Below are 21,948 nucleotides of genomic sequence, written 5' to 3' on the forward strand. Positions count from 1 at the left end.
AGCCCACCCAACTAATTTGACCACCAGCCGCCACTGACTGAAATATTATAAATATATATTAAAACCAGACTTTGTTAGGTGGTTCCTCTGCATGTGAGAGAACTTTTTGCATTATCTATTGAATGTAAAGGGAGTGAATGTGATGTCAGTGTTATGATAAAGACAAAATAAAAAGACAAATAAAAAATACTCAACAAGCTTTTGAATTGTTTATTTACAGTAGGGGACATTCATGTACAAACCTGTTCCCATAGTAACAGAGCTTATTATTATTGTTTCATAGACACAAAATGTACAGTACCGACCCAGTGGAGGTGTAATAGTAGTAGAGAAGTGCTCACCGTCTAAATGTACGAGTTTAAAACGATCCGTCTTCATGAACGCACCTTAAATCTTAAAAACACAAAAAACACAAATCTGCAGCAAAACACAGAATTAGAAAAAACTTCAAAACTCTGTCTCAGATATTTTGCAATAATAATAATAATAATAATAACACAGAAACACCTGAAATAAAAACAGCCAGAGTTAAAATGATCAAATATTATCTTCCAAGCATGGCACCAAAAAATAAAAATAAAATAAAACAAAATAAAATACAAAATGAGATGAAGAGAAGTTACAAACAGGGTTGAGTTGGGAGCAGCTGGTTCAGTTCGGAGGAAAAAAGCAGCAAAAACGTTGACTCGGACACGACGACGACAACACGGATTTTGGCTTCTGGATTCAAAAATCATGAAAAAATAATAAAAAAAACAACAAAAACACAGTAAGAAAAGTGAAAAGTGAAAAGTGAAAAGTGAAAAGTGAAAAGTTTGTCTTCACTGATCTGAAATAAGTGCCACAAATAAAATAAAATGAAAATAAATCGGGTCCCAACTGCAAATTCACCTCAGTCGTCAGAAAATATCTATTTACACTGGCGTTTCCATGGAGACGCAGGCTCCCACCTGGTTGGATGGAGCTCGTCGCCACAGAAACGGAGGAGTCGGAGGAGTTTTTTTTTTTTTTTTTTAGTTTGTTTAAATACTGACGTCTCGTTTACCCAGAATGCATTCTGCCTCCTCCTCATCATCAACACATGGCCGGTTTAATTTCAGCGTTTTTACCCGGCAACTGAACAAACCGTCCTCTGATTGGATGGTGCTCTCTGATTGGTCTGGAGTGGAGTGGGCGGGGCTTAGGGCTGTGATGTCACATGAGTTTGTGTTGGATGTTTGATGATTATTGATTGATTGATTGATTATTGATCTGTGGATGAAATGAATCAATATCAAACATGTTTTTTCGATTTTATCTGTTAAAGTTTTTTTGGTAACACTTTACTTGAATAGGTCTTCATCAGATTGACATAACAGCTGTCATAAACATTAATGAATACTTATGACAGCTGTGGTTAAGTGTCATTCGGTAAGTTATGTCACTTTTGATGCAAAGTTGACATTGTTTGAGATGTTTTTGTTCTGACAACTTGACATAAAGACAATTTAAACTGTCATAGCAGACCTAATGGACAAACTTTAAATAAATGATGTCAAGTTCTCATAACAAGGAACATCTCAAACAATGTCAACTTTGCATCAAAAGTGACATAACTTACAGAATGACACTTAACCACAGCTGTCATAAGTATTCATTGATGTTTATGACAGCTGTTATGTCAATCTTATCAATACCTATTCAAGTAAAGTGGTACTGTTTTTTTTTTCTCATCACAGAGGAACTAGTACACAGTGTGTGTGTGTGTGTTAATGTGTGTTAATGTGTGTGTGTGTGTTAGTGTGTGTAGTTGTCTGGGGGTCGACGCTGAAACTGAACCAATGTATTGATCGATCGGATCGGGTTGAATCCAAACATCCAGAGTCGTCGACAGTCTCACATCTGTTACCGCCACATCTTTATTTTATATTATATTTTTATTTTTATATTATATTGTATTATATTATATTACCTCTAATAATACTTTATGATATATATATACAGAATAAATACATATTTATTGTTTATAACTCTGGAGCTTTTGGTTCAAGTTCAAATTATAATTTAATTTTTTCTTTTCCTTGACACTTGGACTTTAAATGTTGTTTTTTTTGGACTAAACCTCTTTCATCTCAGGTCTCAGTCTCTGGACTCTGGATGTGGATTCAGTCTCGGTCTCGGACTCGTTCCTGCTCCGCGGTTTTAAAAAGACGACGTCGCTCTTCAAAGTTCAAAGTTCAAAGTTCAGTTTTTCATATAGAGTCACAGTTTGTTTGTTTTTCTCCGTTGAGAAAAATCGTCTCGGGGGCAAAGAAAAAGAAAAACTACAACAGCAGTAAACCAAATGAAAAATACAGGTGACATAAATCTACTGGAGCGGTTTGTGCGTGTGTGTGTGTGTGTGGCGTCAAGCAGCCAAGAGTGATGCATCATGGGAGAAATATGAAATATGCAAATGAGTTCCTTAGAAAAAAAGAAAGAAAAAAGAAAAAAAAAAGCACTTAAAGTCCAACGTGTTAAATAAAATGAACCCAGTCTGACTGAGCAGCAGCATCAGGTCATAAACGTGCACTTTTTATATGGAGGGGAGTTTATTTGCGTTACCGTGACAACTCCTCAGCAGGAGGTGATGATGTCATGATGTGATGTCACGTGAAAGGGGGCGGAGTCAGTAGATGAACTCGCCCGGCACCTCCTGCAGGACGCTGAACGGCTCCTCGAACTTGAAGCGTTTCGACACTTTGGCTTCTTTCTGCTGTTGCTCGGCAACCGCCAGCACCTCCGTCTCCGTGGACGACGACTGGCGGCACTGACCGAGGGTGTAGGCCGCCATGACGATGAGCTCCTCCGTCACCGCACGCCCATCTTCATCCTCATCATCATCCTCTTCCTCCTCCTCGGTGGTCGTCGTCGTGCTGCTGCTGTTGGACGCCTCCTCGTCCTGGTTGCCGGGGACAACGGCCTCCTCCTCCTCCTCCTCCTCCTCCTCCTCCTCCTCCTCCTCCGTCTGAGTTCCCTGAGACTCGGAGGAGCGAAGCCAGCGGTGTTGGAGGCACTGCTCCGCTGTGGCCCGGTCCCTGAACACAACACCACACAGAAACACAGAGAAACAATGAGCTGAGCATCAAGTGGTTCTCAACTCGTCCACTAGAGGGCGACAGAGCTTCATTTAATTCCATTTCTTTATTCTCCTCGTGTATAAACAGAACCAAACATTAGAAAAAATAAACAGACAGAACAAAAAAACAATAAAAAATGGGGGGAAAAAAACTAAAAACATGATTATTTCCAGCTTTTCATCCTGAGTCTGTGGCATTTTCCTCTGTATTTCTCTCTCCTGGTCTCCTTGTGTATTATTAATCCTTGTTAAACCTCAGCCCTGTGATGCACAATCCACTAATTGATTTACTTTTTTAAAGGACAAACTGGGTGTAACAGAGTTTTGCTGTTGATTCCACTTCCACAGTGACAGCCAATCATATTTAACTTTATTCATGTATCACGGACGCTCACTGGTTAGCAGGGCTCTCCTCTCCTCAGCACATAAATATGGGCTGTGACGTAAACACAGTGCCAGTATGCGAGGATTGAGCCCATGGTAGGTTTGTTACACGAAGCACAGCGTTATAGCCACTGAAACTGTGTAAACAATGTAATGTAATAATGCAGTTATCATGATATTATGTTCAGGAAGCTGGCGACAGTTTTACATGTAACTAAATGTGTTATAGAAGGTTTATTTTGTTTAATGTTCATAACTAGCGACCTTAGCTCGAAGGCTAAGCTAACTTGCTAATTTTCCTCCATGAAGCTGTGCCGAACGAGTGCTGTGCTTGACCGTGAGCTGACCAGTCATTTAAAGATATATGATCAGAAAAATAAAAAACGGAAAATAGATTTCACATAGTATATTTGTTGGAAACAGACAGAAAATTATTATAAACTTCTTTTTAGACACTATATAACTGTTCTTTGAGGTATTTGGGGATTAGAGGGGAAAGCGTAAAGGCTCTAACTATGATACAAAATATATTATTTACATATATTTACAAAAAATGCCCCACTCTCCTGGCATGAAAACAGTGTCACAGGTCTTTTTTGTCTTGTTTCCTGCAGTGAACAAACTTTCTCCTTCCATATGATGCCCATGTCTTAGTCTTAGTTTGCCTAAAAATGGATAAATGGTAACCTATGCATTATTTATTGCATTTATACAGCTGATTTTCTAATAATCCTGATCATACAAGGCAACAGAGCATCAACTGTCTTGATGTAAATTAACTCTCTTTGGCTCACAGGTTAGGTTGACTCTGCTTCTGGCTGAGCTGCAGACTCACCAGTCGACTCTTTTAATTTATAAACATCTGTAAAAAATCTGAAATATTAAACATTAAGAGTGTGTGTGTGTCTGTGTGTGTGTGTACTGACTGTGGGTGTTTGCGCAGCAGCATCTGGATGAAGGACAGCGCCGCCCCGTCCAGCTGCTGCAGCTCCTCCTCCGTGTAGCTGACGCTGAGCTGGGAGATGTTCAGGAACGTTTCCTGCTTGTCCTCGCCCAGGAACGGAGAGATTCCCGTCAGCATCACGTAGGCCAGCACGCCCATGCTCCTGAACGCAGCACACACACACACACACACACACACACACACACACACACACACACACACACACACACACACACACACACACACACACACACACACAAACACACACACACACACACACACACACAGACCAGGGCTGTTAGAGCAACATCTGGCTGCAGCTGTGACTGTAGCTGTGACTGTAAAGTGAAGTTTCCTCACCACATGTCCGTGGCCGTGCTGATTGGCTCGTAGTTCAGGATCTCAGGAGCTGACACAGTGGAGATAGACGTGGTTATTTGATTATTCATCAGTGATCAGGGTTCCCACTCTCTTCTTGAAGTCATTTTCCAGGACTTTTCCAGCTGCTACAGTCTGACAGACTTGTTATTAAAAGGGATAGTTCACCCAAAATTGAAGTTTCAGAGTCCTCCGTGGCTTCTCTGAGTTACAGGGGGTCTCGGCGTAGCAGTGCATGTCCATATAACGGTTGCAAATGGATACCAACTGTCTTCGTAACAAAAAGACACACCAAAAAACATCCAGATACCTCCATGCTGCTCGTATGTAATGTCCCTCTTGTATTGAAGCCCCGACATGAGAAATTGTTCCGAAAAAAATTAAATAAGTCTAAGCTTGTTTGTAGCGGAAGCGCCGAGTGTTGCTCTGCCAGAATCTTGTGCGATTTGCGGAGCCGTGAACTGGGCGTCAATGCAAATCTCGCGAGATTTGGACGGACCAGGAAGAGCAGTGAACTGAGACACTGGGAGCTTCCGCTACAAACAAGCTGAAAATATAGACTTATTTAATTTTTTTTCGGAACAATTTCTCATGTCGGGGCTTCAATACAAGAGGGACATTACAGACGAGCAGCATGGAGGTATTTGGATGTTTTTTGGTGTGTCTTTTTGGACAAAGAAAAGTGAGCTCCGTTCGCAACCGTTATATGGACATGCACTGCTACGCCGAGACCCCCTGTAACTCAGAGAAGCCACGGAGGACTCTGAAACTTCTCCCAGCCCTTAGTCCACATGAGGGGGAGGAGATAATGAGTGAAATTTCAATTTTGGGTTAACTATCCCTTTAAGGTCATACACATCGCCCCGTCCCATTCATGCTTTGGAGAAGTTGTAGTTCGACAGTTGTACTTTATTTTGTACATTCAACCAATGTTTCTATATTTATTTATTTTTCTCTCACCCCCAGAAGTTTGATTTAACGGTGCAGTCTATGGCTCTAACTCTATGAAATAATATCTTACGTGCTTAGAAATTACGACAAATGTATCACAGAACAACACAAAAACATGTTGTTTTTTATTTATACCGCACCTAAAACAAAACTCTCTTTTCTCGCTGGGCACATCTTTGGAAAATAAACCCTTATAGTGGGGTCTGAAAAAGTAAAATCGAGCTCTGGTAGCTGATGTCACTGTGTGATGATTGATTGATTGGTGATTGATCGGTGACTGATCGGTGATTGATCGGTGACTCACCCACGTACTCCGGCGTTCCCATGATCTCCCGCAGCTCCTGGTGGCTGCAGACCATCCGGGACAAACCGAAGTCCACGATCTTGATGTCGCCGAGCGGAGAGCAGCTGGTCAGCAGGATGTTCTGAGGCTGGAGGACGACACAACGTCACACAGTCACACACACGGCTCAGATAGAATATATCATCTATAATCTATCTAATCTAATCCCAATAGTTTAGTTTTTTTTTTCATATGTGTGTGTGTGTGTGTGTGTGTGTCTGTGTGTATGTGTGTGTGTGGCTCTGACCTTCAGGTCCAGGTGGACGATGTTGTTCTGGTGCAGGAAGGAGACCCCCTCTAGGATCTGTCTCATCAGCCTCTTCACGTCGTCTTCGCTCCACGTCGCCTCGTCCTCCCGGTCCGCAACACACTGGTTGAAGATCTCACCTCCGGCCGCGCTGCACAACACACACACACACACACACACACACACACACACACACACACACACACACACACACACACACACACACACACACAGGTCAGAGTTTAGATATGAACACACACCGTGTTCTCCTGCCATTTTGAAACTAACGTAATCCTGTTTTTTCTACTTTCATTGTGTTAAAGGGATAGTTCAACATTTAGTCAAATTGGCCCATTGCCATAATCCCTATAGTCACAGCAGTAGGTTCGTTACCTTTAATTGTCGGTGCAAGCTGTTTTTAGAACAGCGGAGCAGAGCCGTGAGCTGCTCAGAGCTACGCTACGGAGGCTCATTATGGGATTTCTTGGTTTCCCTCATCAAACTCATCAAATACACAATCCAACAACTCCACAACGCTCTGGTGGACAAGTTGTGAATGTGCAGGTCACAACTTGTCCACCAGAGCGTTGTGGAGTTGTTGGATTGTGTATTTGATGAGTTTGATGAGGGAAACCAAGAAATCCCATGAGCAAAATAAAAGCATCAGAGCTCAGCGTCCATGTCTGACAGAGTCAAACTTCAACAAAGTCATCCTGAAACTTCTCCTTCTTCGTCTTTTTGTGGTGAATCCCTCAAGACACACGGGAGATAAATCTCTGTCTAACCCCGATGTGTGTGTGTCTGTGTGTGTGTGTGTGTGTGTGTGTTTTGAGTTGCTGGCGGTGCTGCAGAAATAGACCTCCAGATATAGCAAAGCAATTATGAGGCCGGCCTGAATGAGGCCACGACGTGAAGAAGACGAGTCGACCGTCGATCGTTTTGTTTTTTTGTTTTTTTTCTCTGTTAAAACAAACTGAAGCTGTAAAAGAAAAAAGAAAAAAAAAGAAAAAGAAAAATCAACAAGAAAATAATAAAAACTGTGTCAACGTGTCGTCGACTCTGAAGCTGAAGCTGCTTCGTCGTCGCGGTCGCCGTCGCCGTCGCCTGACCCGAGGTAAACTCCAACTGGACAAACTCAATTAAAGAGCTGGAGGGGAAAAAAAAAAAAAAAAAACGAGGCAGGGTTAGTCAGGAATAGACGGAGAGGTGTTCCCTCAGGGCGACGCTGAATTAGGCTTTATCTCAGAGGGAGGAGGAGGAGGAGGAGGAGGAGGAGGAGGAAGAGGAGGAGGAAGAGGAGGGTGTTGGGTTTTCAAGGTGAGGAGAAAGAGCCTTTAACCTGAAGCACAGAGGATACAAAACATGAACTAATGAAAAACAAACAGAGCAGGAAGTGGCTGAGGGTGAGTTCAGGGTCAGTACGAATCTGGAGCTTCGAAAAAACTGATTAAAAACCAACTGTGGGTTTTTGTTTTGTTGTTTTACCACTGGACCTGTTGACTGTTATTCTGACCTTTAAGGCGTTTGCACACCAAGTCCATTTTTCGTTTAAAAATAAATTTGACCTCATGTTGAGTCGATCATTTTTATACACTGACTCTGAAACCTTCGTCCGTCATTACAGTTTTCAGAACAGGAAATAAAAACGTATAGTAATACATCGGACTCGGTGTGTAAGGAGTCTGTGGGTAACGATTTTTGTTGGATTAGAAAAACGCATCTGGAAAAAAAACGGACTTTGTGTACGAAAACCTTTAAAAGTCCATAGAGAGGAAAGATGGAGATACAGAGGGCAGCAGGTTTATAACTCAGACCTTCAATTTAAAGTTCCAGTGTGTAATAACAGTCAAGGTTTATTGTTAAAATCAGAATCTACTACCCATGAATATATTTGTATAAATGTATAATCGCTATAAAATAAAATCTGTTTGGTTTCCGTAGCCTTTTAATTATTTTTTAATAACATATAACAAGGGTCTTGCTTTAGAGAGTGTATTGTAATAAGTATTGAGGAGCAGTTATGGAGGAACTTGTGCAGAGACGGGGTCATCTCGACTTTAAACTTTCTGAATCAGCTGTATATTACCCCACATAAATTACTGAAAAATGATTTTTTACAAAATATCGCACCATTTTTGTTTCTATTTTCTATTGTACTGTCATCGTACATACTGTTCATTTCATTTTTACTTTGCCTGGCTTTGATTTTGTCTTGTCAGTTGGAGACTGTAACTTTGATCCTGAAAAAAAAAATCAAGAATCAAATATATAATTTTTATTATTGGTACATATTTTCACATGTGATGCAGCTGATGATCTGAAACTTGACTAAAATCCGTTTTTACTTCGTATCTGAGATCAATACAGACGAGTAGTAGAATCTCTTCTTACATGTATAATTCATCTAACACGTATTATTTCAAAGAATAAGAGTGGGTGACTGAGTATGAATGAAAAATGTTATTAACTATAGATGGCTGAAGTTGTTTCCATGGCAACTATTGGATGTATGAATGGATTGTCTGCTGTGCTGGTGGGTAAGTTTCCATTATAACTCAGGTCAGAGTCATTTCAACACTTTGTGAGACAGAATTTCTTGGTTTAACACACTGACAGAGTTCACTTCACACAAAAAAAATCCACATTTTCTCAGTTTCTCAGTTCAGTTTTGTTCAAAAACTCACATTTTCATATCGTTGAATTGGTTGGTGGGAACTTTGTCTTCTATTAACTTTTTATTTTCCTCCTCACTTGTGGTTAAGAAATTCAGCTTTAATGATTTGAACAGTCTTTACTCACAAATACAAACACACACAACAAAGGCTAAACAAGTGTGTGTGTGTGGTGAAAAAACAAGGGGCACAAGAGGAGGAGAACTATGATGAATAATTAGGTCAACTGAAGGAATGTGTGTGTGAAATGATTGGTTTCTAATCTGTGTCACTCACCGCTGAACACACAAACACACGCAAACGCACACACGGTTGCTCTCGGCACGTGCACCAAACTGCAGGAATCAAAGTTCATTCCTCAGAGGATCAGACAGAAACTAATCCGCTTTGGAAACAGAAAACAGGAAACAACACGTCATCATGAATCAGATCTAGAAGGAGCTTCACTAGAGCTTCACTAGAGCTTCAAAGGAGCTTCACCGGAGCTTCACTAGAGCTTCACTAGAGCTTCCCTAGGAGCTTCACTAGAGCTTCCCTAGGAGCTTCACTAGAGCTTCATAGGAGCTTCACTAGGAGCTTCACTGGAGCTTCACTAAGAGCTTCCCTAGGAGCTTCACTAGAGCTTCCCTAGGAGCTTCACTAGAACTTCACTGGAGCTTCACTAGGAGCTTCACTGGAGCTTCACTGGAGCTTCACTAAGAGCGTCATAGGAGCTTCACTAAGAGCTTCATAGGAGCTTCACTGGAGCTTCACTAGAGCTTCACTAGAGCTTCACTAGGAGCTTCACTAGAGCTTCACTAAGAGCTTCACTAGAGCTTCATAGGAGCTTCACTAGAGCTTCATAGGAGCTTCACTGGAGCTTCATAGGAGCTTCACTAGAGATTCACTGGAGCTTCACTAGAGCTTCACTAGAGCTTCACTGGAGCTTCATAGGAGCTTCACCAGAGCTTCACTAGAGCTTCACTGGAGCTTCACTAGAGCTTCACTAGAGCTTCACTATGAGCTTCACTGGAGCTTCACTAGAGCTTCACTATGAGCTTCACTATGAGCTTCACCAGAGCTTCACTAGAGCTTCACTAGAGCTTCACAAGAGCTTCACTAGAGCTTCACAAGAGCTTCACCGGAGCTTCACCAGAGCTTCACAAGAGCTTCACTAGAGCTTCACAAGAGCTTCACTAGAGCTTCACTAGAGCTTCACCAGAGCTTCACTAGAGCTTCACCAGAGCTTCACTAGAGCTTCACCAGAGCTTCACTAGAGCTTCACCAGAGCTTCACTAGAGCTTCACTAAGAGCTTCACTAGAGATTCATAGGAGCTTCACTAGAGCTTCCCTAGGAGCTTCACTGGAGCTTCACTAGAGATTCATAGGAGCTTCACTAGAGCTTCCCTAGAACTTCACTAGAGCTTCATAGGAGCTTCACTGGAGCTTCACTAAGAGCTTCATAGGAGCTTCACTAGAGCTTCATAGGAGCTTCACTGGAGCTTCACTGGAGCTTCACTAGGAGCTTCACTAGAGCTTCACTAGAGCTTCACTAAGAGCTTCACTAGAGCTTCACTAGAGCTTCATAGGAGCTTCACTAGAGCATCACTAGAGCTTCACTGGAGCTTCACTGGAGCTTCACTAGAGCTTCACTAGAGCTTCACCAGAGCTTCACTAGAGCTTCACCGGAGCTTCACTAGAGCTTCACTAGAGCTTCACCAGAGCTTCACTAGAGCTTCACTAGAGCTTCACTGGAGCTTCACCATGAGCTTCACTAGAGCTTCACCAGAGCTTCACTAGAGCTTCACCGGAGCTTCACTAGAGCTTCACAAGAGCTTCACTAGAGCTTCACTAGAGCTTCACAAGAGCTTCACTAGAGCTTCACCAAAGCTTCACTAGAGCTTCACTAAGAGCTTCACTGGAGCTTCACTAGAGATTCATAGGAGCTTCACTAGAGCTTCCCTAGGAGCTTCACTGGAGCTTCACTAGAGCTTCCCTAGGAGCTTCACTAGAACTTCACTAGAGCTTCATAGGAGCTTCACTGGAGCTTCATAGGAGCTTCACTAGAGCTTCATAGGAGCTTCACTAGAGCTTCACTAGGAGCTTCACTAGAGCTTCACTAGGAGCTTCACTAGAGCTTCACTAGAGCTTCACTAAGAGCTTCACTAGAGCTTCATAGGAGCTTCACTAGGAGCTTCACTGGAGCTTCACTAGAGCATCACTAGAGCTTCACAGGAGCTTCACTGGAGCTTCACCAGAGCTTCACCGGAGCTTCACTAGAGCTTCACTATGAGCTTCACTAGAGCTTCACCAGAGCTTCACTAGAGCTTCACTAGAGCTTCACTGGAGCTTCACTGGAGCTTCACTGGAGCTTCACTAGAGCTTCACTGGAGCTTCACTGGAGCTTCACAGGAGCTTCACTGGAGCTTCAATAGAGCTTCACTGGAGCTTCACTAGAGCTTCAATAGAGCTTCACTGGAGCTTCGCTAGAGCTTCACTGGAGCTTAATATGAGCTTCATTGGAGCTTCACAGGAGCTTCACTAGAGCTTCGCTGGAGCTTCGCTGGAGCATCGCTGGAGCTTCACTAGAGCTTCACAGGAGCTTCACTGGAGCTTCACTGGAGCTTCACAGGAGCTTCGCTGGAGCTTCATAGGAGCTTCACAGGAGCTTCACTAGAGCTTCACTGGAGCTTCGCAGGAGCTTCGCTGGAGCTTCATAGGAGCTTCACTAGAGCTTCACTGGAGCTTCGCAGGAGCTTCGCTGGAGCTTCATAGGAGCTTCACAGGAGCTTCACTAGAGCTTCACTGGAGCCTCACAGGAGCTTCACTAGAGCTTCACAGGAGCTTCACTGGAGCTTCACTGGAGCTTCACAGGAGCTTCACTGGAGCTTCACTGGAGCTTCACTGGAGCTTCACTGTCACAACTTGGAGAAGGAGGTGGAAACCAGTGCAGGGATGGATCAATATTGATCAATTTCCAGATAAATCGACTGGCGTGAACAGAAGAGCAACTAAAACCTTCATATCTTCTGTATAAACCTGAGTCCTTCTGGAGTCTCCTCTTCTTCATCTATTATAAGAGGTGTTTATTTTGAATGAAGACCTCAGTGACCCAGAATCCTCATTAAACGGGTCACACACACAAACACACACACTAAAACACAGCACACACACTGATATGACGGCAGACAAAGGAGGCTCGGCCCAGAGCTTCACTAGAGCTTCAATAGAGCTTCACTGGAGCTTCGCTAGAGCTTCACTGGAGCTTAATATGAGCTTCATTGGAGCTTCACAGGAGCTTCACTAGAGCTTCGCTGGAGCTTCGCTGGAGCATCGCTGGAGCTTCACTAGAGCTTCACAGGAGCTTCACTGGAGCTTCACTGGAGCTTCACAGGAGCTTCGCTGGAGCTTCATAGGAGCTTCACAGGAGCTTCACTAGAGCTTCACTGGAGCTTCGCAGGAGCTTCGCTGGAGCTTCATAGGAGCTTCACTAGAGCTTCACTGGAGCTTCGCAGGAGCTTCGCTGGAGCTTCATAGGAGCTTCACAGGAGCTTCACTAGAGCTTCACTGGAGCCTCACAGGAGCTTCACTAGAGCTTCACAGGAGCTTCACTGGAGCTTCACTGGAGCTTCACAGGAGCTTCACTGGAGCTTCACTGTCACAACTTGGAGAAGGAGGTGGAAACCAGTGCAGGGATGGATCAATATTGATCAATTTCCAGATAAATCGACTGGCGTGAACAGAAGAGCAACTAAAACCTTCATATCTTCTGTATAAACCTGAGTCCTTCTGGAGTCTCCTCTTCTTCATCTATTATAAGAGGTGTTTATTTTGAATGAAGACCTCAGTGACCCAGAATCCTCATTAAACGGGTCACACACACAAACACACACACTAAAACACAGCACACACACTGATATGACGGCAGACAAAGGCGGCTAGGCCCAGAGGCCTGACAGCGGCTTTGAGGCCCAGAGCTTGATTGGCGGGTCGCTAATGTCATTAATGAAATGAGTGTGGGCCTCGGTGCTGTGGGAAGCGGATCGATCGGGGCTTTGATCAGCCGACCGTTCAGGGAAAAATTAAATAAAACAACAACATGGAGGTCAGCTGACCTGGATAATCCAACAACACGACACGACAAATATGAGATGATCCTCCATGAACCAGTCAAAGTCCAGTCAGTCAGTACGTTTACATGCAGATCTTTATCGAGCTAGGCTCAAAATTCGATTTTGGCGTCTAATCTGACTTCTGTCCTTGTCTCAATATACATGCAACTGAGAAATAAAACAACTTAATAAGCTTAATAATACATTCTCAACTGCAGTTCCCGACCAGACGCGCCAGTCTGGGCCGGATTCACGCTGAGAATATAGGATGGGCTTCCTCTCTCTCTCTCTCTCTTTTTTTTATTTTATTTTATTTTTATAAAACACTCTTGCTGGTGGCGCTGTGTGAAATGCATTAAATCGGCACTGACGTTGGTTTTTTTTCTTTACTTTGCCGGGTTCAGGCGGCTTCTCTGCTCCACTTGGTGCCGTCTCTACGGTTGTGGAGCATGTGCACATGCATTGTCCAGCTTCAGTCCGACTAAGGCGGTGTATACATGACGGAGAAAATCGAATTCCAATCGCATTATCTGGGTGTCTTAATCGGAGTTCTCCAACTCCGATTTCAGTCGTACTAAGGTGTTTACCTGCACTTCAGTTGTCCAGTTATAGTCGGATTAAGGCAATAATTCAGTTTTTTCAAGTGTCATGTAAATGTACTGACTGTTACAGTAGAGAGAGGAAACAGGAGCAGGACAAAGAGACAAATGTGCCTCACATAGCGGGGCAGGGAGGGTGGGGGTAATAAAGTGAGAGTGAGGTCAAGTTAATGCCCCTCAGCAGCAGCAGCAGCAGCAGCAGCAGCAGCAGCAGCAGCAGCAGCAGCAGCAGCAGCAGCAGCAGCTTCCATCCTGCTCTCATCATGTATTCATTCATGTCGACCACATCACTGCAGTTTCCCACATGCTGCAGCAGTAAACAGCTCCTGACCTCAGGCCTCGAACATGACATCATCACTCATTACAGCCCCGAGGGGGGGGGGGGGGGGGGGGGGGGGGGGGGGGTGGAGGGGCAGTAGGGGCAGTAACCTGTCGAGGGGCCCCGAGCCGACCCACTCTGACCCCGGAGCCCCACATACAGAAGACCGGACCTCATTATAGTGTTTTGTTCATTTTGATTCATGACTGAGTTTCATTAACAAACTATAAAACAAACAAAGAGCTGAAACATTAAAATAAACACAATATTATTTATTTTGATCACCTGACTGAACTGCACAGCTCTATTTACTGTTTATACTGTCAGTCTGCTACTGCACTATAGTTTATACTCTGTTTATCCAGTTGATTTTGCACAAATCCACAGTCTGTTTCCTTGCAGGTGTTAGAGCTGCTCTGATTCATTAGTTAGTCTTTTTTTCCATTTGAAAAAGTCTTCATTTACCCAGAATTCATTGCACCACAGTCCATAACACTTAAGACAGTCAAGAACTAAACTTATTTGTCCAGACCACAGTTTAAGTAGCCTGGGTTTACCCACGCTGCCTTGCGCACAAATTTATTCGTATTGCAAGTCAGCCTGGAAACCATGGACCCAATTTTTCCCTGAACGAGGGAGCCAATCACAGAACAGGGGAGGGGGCAGCAAGACGATGTCGACACACCGAAGGGACTTTGTTAATAGCTTGTCGATCCAACATGGCGGCAGAAGCTTTACCTTTCGATGCAGCGTTAGAAAGTGTTTAGACCGCAAGTTTATTTTGAAAAAAGAGCAACGTTTAGCGTTTTTTTTCCTCATCGGATTTCTGTCGCTCTACATACGTCATCGGGTACGATTGATACGATTGGCTATAAGCTACGTACAGACGCGTTTGATAGACATTCGTAGCGCCCAATAAACAGCTCTGGACTTTCGTAAACCACGACTCAAATACGAAAAAATGAACGGATGGTTCCCAGACCAAATCTCAATCTACATTGACTGCATTGTCTGGTGTTAGCCAGGCTAGAGTTTAAGTCTAATGTTGTAATGATCTATTATTAATCTATTACTACAATGCTTTTTATTATTATATTTTAACTGTCATGTCTTGTTCATGAAATATTCAAGACAATTCTATCTATCTATCTATCTATCTATCTATCTATCTATCTATCTATCTATCTATCTATCTATCTATCTATCTATCTATCTATCTATCTATCTATCTATCTATCTATCTATCTATCTATCTATCATCGGGAACCAACAGAAACTTCATCAGTTGAATCATAAAGTTACACATGAACCGTCAACCATCTCTCTCTATCTCTCCATCTCTCTGGGCGAGCGGCCATGCTTCTGACTGGTCACGTGCAGCTCGACTGACACAATGAACTCTGGTCTCTCATTCATTCTCTCTCTCGCTCTCTTTTTCTCTGTTTGACCGATCTCTCCATCATATCCTCTCCTCCTCTTCCTCCTCCTCTCTCTCTCTCTCTCTCTCTCTCTCTCTCTCTCTCTCTGTCTCTTTTCTTTCCTTCCTCTTTTTATTTCATCACTCTTCATTGATTTTTCTTTCTCTCTCTTCGAGCCTGGAAACAGCTCCGGGCCTCTCTTTCTCTCTCTCTCTCCCTCCCTCCCCCCTCCCTTCATCATCGTGGCATGAATAGTTTTCTATGTCACGTTGACCCTCATTCGTAGAATATCTCCCCCCCCTCCTCCTTTCATCCATCCTTCGATCCTCCTTCATCACCACTTAACCCACAACCCAAAATACCCGTCAGCTGTCGGATGAGAGGATGTTGTCAAGGAAGAGAGAAAGAGAGAGAGAGAGAGAAGGAAGGAAGGAAAGAAAGACAGTATTCTAGTCTGGTTGTGGTCTGTATATAAAAAAAGAAAGACGACAGATGAGAAATGAAAGAGAGGGAGGGGTGGAGGGACGGGGGTGAATGGATTAAATAGAGTTTCATTCATATGATTCACATGATCTCTTCTTCTCGTCTCTTCACAAGCAGCTGATTCACTATGAGACTTTAAACGTCTAAATCACTTCCTGTCACAGCTGCTCACATTATATTATATTAAATATAGAGAGATGTTTGTCTTTTATTTAAGACGTTCCACTTTTTTTTATCATTATTATCATTATGCTCAGGTTCTTTGGACTTTATCTGTTTTAACTCACAGTATTTGCAGTAACTTTGTTAAGACAGGTGCTATACGAATAAACTTTATTATTATTATAATAAATATAAAGACATTTAACTTGCTGAAATCAGATGAAATAGACAGTAAACTAAAGATGTAACTGATAAACATGTAAACTAACCTATGGTTGTAATGTAAGATCAGATCTAAAGTAAAAATAGAGCTACTATGAATTATAAATATCATGAGAATGTCCATTAAAAAACATCACATCAAAGTGTAGTGTCTCTCTATGTGTGTGTGTGTGTGTGTGTGTGTGTGTGTGTGTGTGTGTGTGTGTGTGTGTGTGTGTGTGAGAGAGGAGCAGCACTATCCTCACTCAGAGCAGCAGTTAATTCTCAGATTATCCTTTTAATGAACAATGGCTGGGATTAGGATTATGAGCACTGGGCCAACTGGACCAGTTAAAGGAGCATTTACTATGTGGATCTGCTTAACTGGACAGACTGGGGCCGGACGGCAGCAGCCACTGACAGCACGTAATCCTGTAACACACTACTTACTACACACTACTACACACTGTAACACACCAGCACGGGCCAGAAAAGTAGTAGCACAGGTATAAAAATGCTCGTTACCGCCTCTAAAAACAACAGAAAAGGAAATATATGCATACAATGCAGACAAAAAACTGACACCTGTTGTGCTTTGTTACTAATGGACATTAGAAATAAGACGCATGTCCAACTTTTTAATCATAAACTCCAATAGGAATGGAAATCAGTGTTAACAGCTGCATTCATTCCCGTTCTATCTCAACTCTGCAGGTTTCTGTAGTGGCCGTTAGAGCTAAAATGTGTCAGAGACCAACAAGGCTTCAAGAGGAGAGATTTGAATAAAATCTGTATACAAACCATTAGTATAAAGGCAGATACAGCAGTAATATATGCATAATGAAATGTAGTCCACTGACATATTTCAATAAATTAAAATAAGAACAGGAAGAGAAATTGTTCATAAAAAACTATAATTATTATTGGTAAGTTATGTCTATAAATGCAGTTTTAAATAAAGACTAGTATTCGTCTTATTGAAGGATGCAATTTAGCTGCAGGCTACACTTCAATCTTCATCACAGGCTTTTTGTGAATGGCGAACTTTGTCCTCCTGAGGCTGCCGGGGAGAGTGGGGCAGCTCTTCACCAACTGCGAGTGGGACGATGCTGCGTTCAATACACCTCAGAATCACGCGCGCTATTTAATCCTCAAATACGCTGCAGAGCCACTGGGAGCTGCTACAACAACAACAAGGCTAAAAACAGATCAAATTAATTGTTTCTGAACAACTTTTCCATGTGGCGGCTTCAGGACACTTGGGTCAGTATAGACGAGCAGTATGGAGGTATCTGGATGTTTCATTAGGGCTGGGACGATATACTTTTCTCCCGATTTGATTCTTCTACGATTTTTTGGATGGCGATTCGATTTAAATTGCGATTCTACAATATTGCAGATTTTCTCGATTTTTAGTCTGCATTTTTAACATTTATCTGCACACAAATACTGTAGGAGCCTATAAATTAACATACTCCATTATAAAGTGAACTTAAACCCTTTTCAAAACCTGGACTCTCTGTATGTAAAAAAGGCGAACAAATGCACATATGAAAACACGTTGCCCTTCCTTGGCATGATATGATGGTGGGTAGAAAATTGGTGAATTATCCCTTTACATTCTTTTTCTTGACTTTAGATGTTGTGCAGCGGTTGTGTGTTTTCTGAAGCTGCAGTGCACTGACTGAGCCCTCGGGGGCCACCGTAGAAACCAGACTGTGGTGCAATGAATTCTGGGTAAATGAACTTCACAAGAGAAACTTTAAATACAGTTTTTTTCGATTGCTAACAAGCAGTGGTCGAAACTGAAGTCACATGTTCAAAACTCTTCACACAGCCAGCACTTCCATCAGGCATCTCAGCTAAACAGTTCATCTCATCCCCAAAACGGTGCCTGACCAACAAAACACTTCATACATGTCTCAAAATAAGCTTAATCCACCACAACACGAGCACATAGTATCACTTTGGAAACAAACACTGTCACTCTTAGCACACTGAACTACAAAACGCTAACAACAAAGAACACTACTTAAAATAAATTTGGTCTTTGAAGTTTGAATGATTTTTTTTTTTCAAAATCAGTACATCAGTTTTAATATAAAATAAATACTGCAATATCTTTGCACTTTGAGTGTTCTACATAATATTGCAACAAGAATGAATCAGGAATGCTGCAATTTACGTCAAGAAAATGTATTTTCTCTGTGCCCTTGCATAGGTACTAAGGGACCTTACAAAAAATAAAAAGTTTACTGTAAACAGAAAAATGCAGAATCTCCAGAGGTAGAATAATGTAAGTAAAAACAACAACAACACAACACAACTCTGGTCCCCCCCCCCCCCCCCCCCCCCCCGCCTTTTCATATGGTTTCTAATGAGGCCAAACACAGATCACCTGGATCGGTTTTGAGCTGGAAACTAACCTCACCTGTGTTTGGATATATGAAATAATATTTTTATTTATTTTATTCAATAAATTATTTTTGATTTCAAATGTTCCTGCAACAGAAATTCCCCACACACCCCCATCCCCTCCCATCATTCTGTTTTGATTGTGTTTTGAACTGTTTTGAACAAAGTGTGTTAGCATTTGAAAAATGTGCTGTAAAAGTCTAGTGTTTTGCAGGTGGTGAACTAGTAACTGAGAAAAGAATCCATGAATGTTGGTGACTGTGGTCACTGAATGCATTTTGTGTGAAAGCAATGAAAAGTGCTTCACAGTTTGGTCCACATGGACTTGTGTTTTGCAAACTGTGTTAAGAGTTTTGAAAATGTGACTTCACTTTAGACCACTGCTTGTTAGCAATTGAAAAAAACTGTAAATGAATGAATGAACGAACGAGTCGTCGAGGCGACGGACGTCAGACCTGGAAGACGAGGCGCGAGGGATTAACTCGACCTCGGTCTCCGGTTTCAGCAGAGTGACAGATGACAGCTGATCCTACACGTGTCAATACCATCTAATCCACACACCGTGTGTGTGTCTGTGTGTGTGTGTGTGTGTGTGTGTGTAACTGTGTGTGTGTGTGTGTGTGTGTGTGTAACTGTGTGTCACTATGATGAGCATTCAGGCAAAATCCAATATGGTGTGTAGTGGGACAGAGAGATAGAGAGGAAGTGAGAGAGACCTTCTTGATCAGTGTGGCGTGTCGTGATGAACTGACACACACACACACACACACACACACACACACACACACACACACACATATACACACACACACACACACACAAACACACAAACACACACACACACGTGACACACTGTACGGGGTCGACTGTAGTTGCACCAGTTGTTGGTGATGATCTCATCTCACTGGTCATGACTGGGCCATGCTTGACCTGGTTCCCATAGAGAGAGACAGTAAGTGAGAGTGTGTGCGTGTTTGTGTGTGTGTGTGTGTGTGTGTTTGTGTGTGTGCGTGCATGTGTGTGTGTGTGTGTGTGTGTGTGAATCCCACATACTGGGTCACTCTGAGCTCCAGTTGGTCCCGTCTCAGTGTTGATGGTGGATTTACCATCACTCTGCTGTCAGTCGCCTCCCAGTCGGAGGCCGAGGACACAGGAAACCCAATCTGTGTGTGTGTGTGTGTGTGTGTGTGTGTGTGTGTGTGTGTGTGTGTGTGTGTGTGTGTGTGTGTCTGTGTGTGTGTGTGTGTGTGTGTGTGTGTGTGTGTGTGTGTGTGTGTGTGTGTGTGTACACAAAGGACACAGGCGAGGCACATTGTTAGAATAGCTGGCGTTTGCTGGAGCATTAAAGTTTGGCCTGAAGCTGCCGCTCGACTAAAAAAGAAAAAGCGCTTGCTGCCGCTGCGTCTCCTCGCTCTGTTTACTTCCTGTTTACTCACAAACATCTACGGCCGGAACAACTTGTAAACAAACAAACAAACAAACTGAGCCAAATATTAAACTCCATATTATTTTCTTCCAACTCTACAGAGATCAGAACCGGTCTGGGGACACGAAGAAGTGAGGGACCAGTTGCAATTAAGCGGAAACCAATTACAATAAAGCGAGGAACCGGTTGCAATAATTTTGTCCCCCCTTCTTTGTGTGTATATCTTGTTGCTGCTTTCTTGGCCAGGCCATGCTTGTAAAAGAGATTTTTTTATCTCAAGCAATTTGTCTGGTAAAATAACGGTTAAAAAAATAAAATAAATCGAGGGACCGGTTGCAATAAAGCGAGGAACCGGTTGCAATAAAGCAAGGAACCAGTCGCAATAAAGCGGAAACCAGTTTCAATAAAGCGAAGGATCAGTGATAATAAAGCGAAGGACCAGTTGCAATAAAGCGAGGAACCGGTTGCAATAAAGCGAGGAACCGGTTGCAATAAAACGAGGGACCGGTCGCAATAAAGCGAAGAACCGGTCGCAATAAAAGCGAATAACCGGTTGCAATAAAGCGAAGGACCTGTCGCAATAAAGCGAATAACCGGTTGCAATAAAGCGAAGGACCGGTTGCAATAAAGCGAAGGACCGGTTGCAATAAAGCGAAGGACCGGTTGCAATAAAGCGAAGGATCAGTGATAATAAAGCGAGGGACCGGTTGCAATTAAAGCAGAAGTAAGCGATCCGGTGGTTTTGGCTAACGTCTTGTCAGCAGATGGAGTTAGCAGTCCCCGCCCTCGTCCCTACGTCACCACATTTCACGCGCATCCCTTGGCTGCACACACAGAGAGGACTGCCCCTTTATGCCGTTCTCTCTCCTCATTGGATAAAACTTGTAGGATACAAGGAAAGTTTTCTCCTCGGCTTACAGCGGAGCAGAGTGACTGACAGACCCGTGTTTCAGACCAAACACTCTATAGAAGTGATTGCTGTCGGAAGATACAACTATTTAAGACTTATATTAACACAAATATTCCGCTTACTTCTGCTTTAAGCGGAAACCAGTCACAATAAAGCGAAGGACCAGTTTAGGAACACGATAAACTCCACATTGTTCACCTCCAACTCTACAGAGACCAGAACCAAACCTCCTGTTTCTCCAGTTGTTTGTCGTGTCTTCCCTACACGTGTGTCGTCAGTGACTTGTGTGTGTGTGTTAGTTGTAGTTAGATACTCACAACTCGAGGACCAGCACCATCTCCGACGCCATCTCGTAGACCTGGTGCAGGTTGACGACCCGCGAGCTGACGGTGGCGAGCTCCAGCACGGCGACCTCGTGGACGATCTCTGTGCGGCAGTCCTGGCCTTTCCGCCTCTTCCTCATGAACTTGGCGGCGTACTCGTGTCCGGTGCGTTTCTCCACACACTTCCTGACCACGGCGAACTTCCCCCTGGACGGAGAGAGGACGAGATGAGACATCATAACATCTGATCAGGTCCGACTTTACACAGACCGGTTTCTGTCTGTCGTAGGGTTGTAAAATTAATGGAAATAAATCCTTAACAGGGAACTTAAATATAGTTGTGAAAAATATATTGCAGCATACTAAAACAACAGGATTTAATGCAAGTACACTTGAACATCTATGGAAAGCGAAGTGTTTTCACTACATTTCCCATGAGCCTCCACGCACATGGTGAAATTCTTGGAGCGGCGCAAGACGGAAAAAAGCGAAAACACTTGGCAAGAATGTTTTCATTGACCTAGAATGAAAGTCAGAGGTTCGCAGATGATCAGATACCATCGTAGTAATATATATATATAGTAAT

At 43.0% G+C, this 21,948-nt stretch overlaps 1 protein-coding gene across 1 annotated transcript in view; it reads right to left on the reverse strand.

Annotated features, from left to right (window-relative positions):
* Positions 1-2,647: 2,647 nt before the first annotated feature.
* The window catches only part of LOC311003469 (serine/threonine-protein kinase 17A-like), a gene marked incomplete at both ends in the record, with an annotated part of 39,936 nt that continues 20,635 nt past the window's right edge, over positions 2,648-21,948 (reverse strand). The window contains 6 exons of the mRNA XM_083995236.1: positions 2,648-3,056; positions 4,408-4,587; positions 4,785-4,833; positions 6,058-6,184; positions 6,344-6,494; positions 21,357-21,569. Of these exons, the coding sequence (XP_083851362.1) occupies positions 2,648-3,056; positions 4,408-4,587; positions 4,785-4,833; positions 6,058-6,184; positions 6,344-6,494; positions 21,357-21,569 (1,129 nt within the window). The remainder of the gene's footprint in view (positions 3,057-4,407; positions 4,588-4,784; positions 4,834-6,057; positions 6,185-6,343; positions 6,495-21,356; positions 21,570-21,948) is intronic.

This window comes from Trachurus trachurus, assembly GCF_905171665.1.
Source record: "Trachurus trachurus genome assembly, chromosome: 20".
Classification (NCBI taxonomy): Eukaryota; Metazoa; Chordata; class Actinopteri; order Carangiformes; family Carangidae; genus Trachurus; species Trachurus trachurus.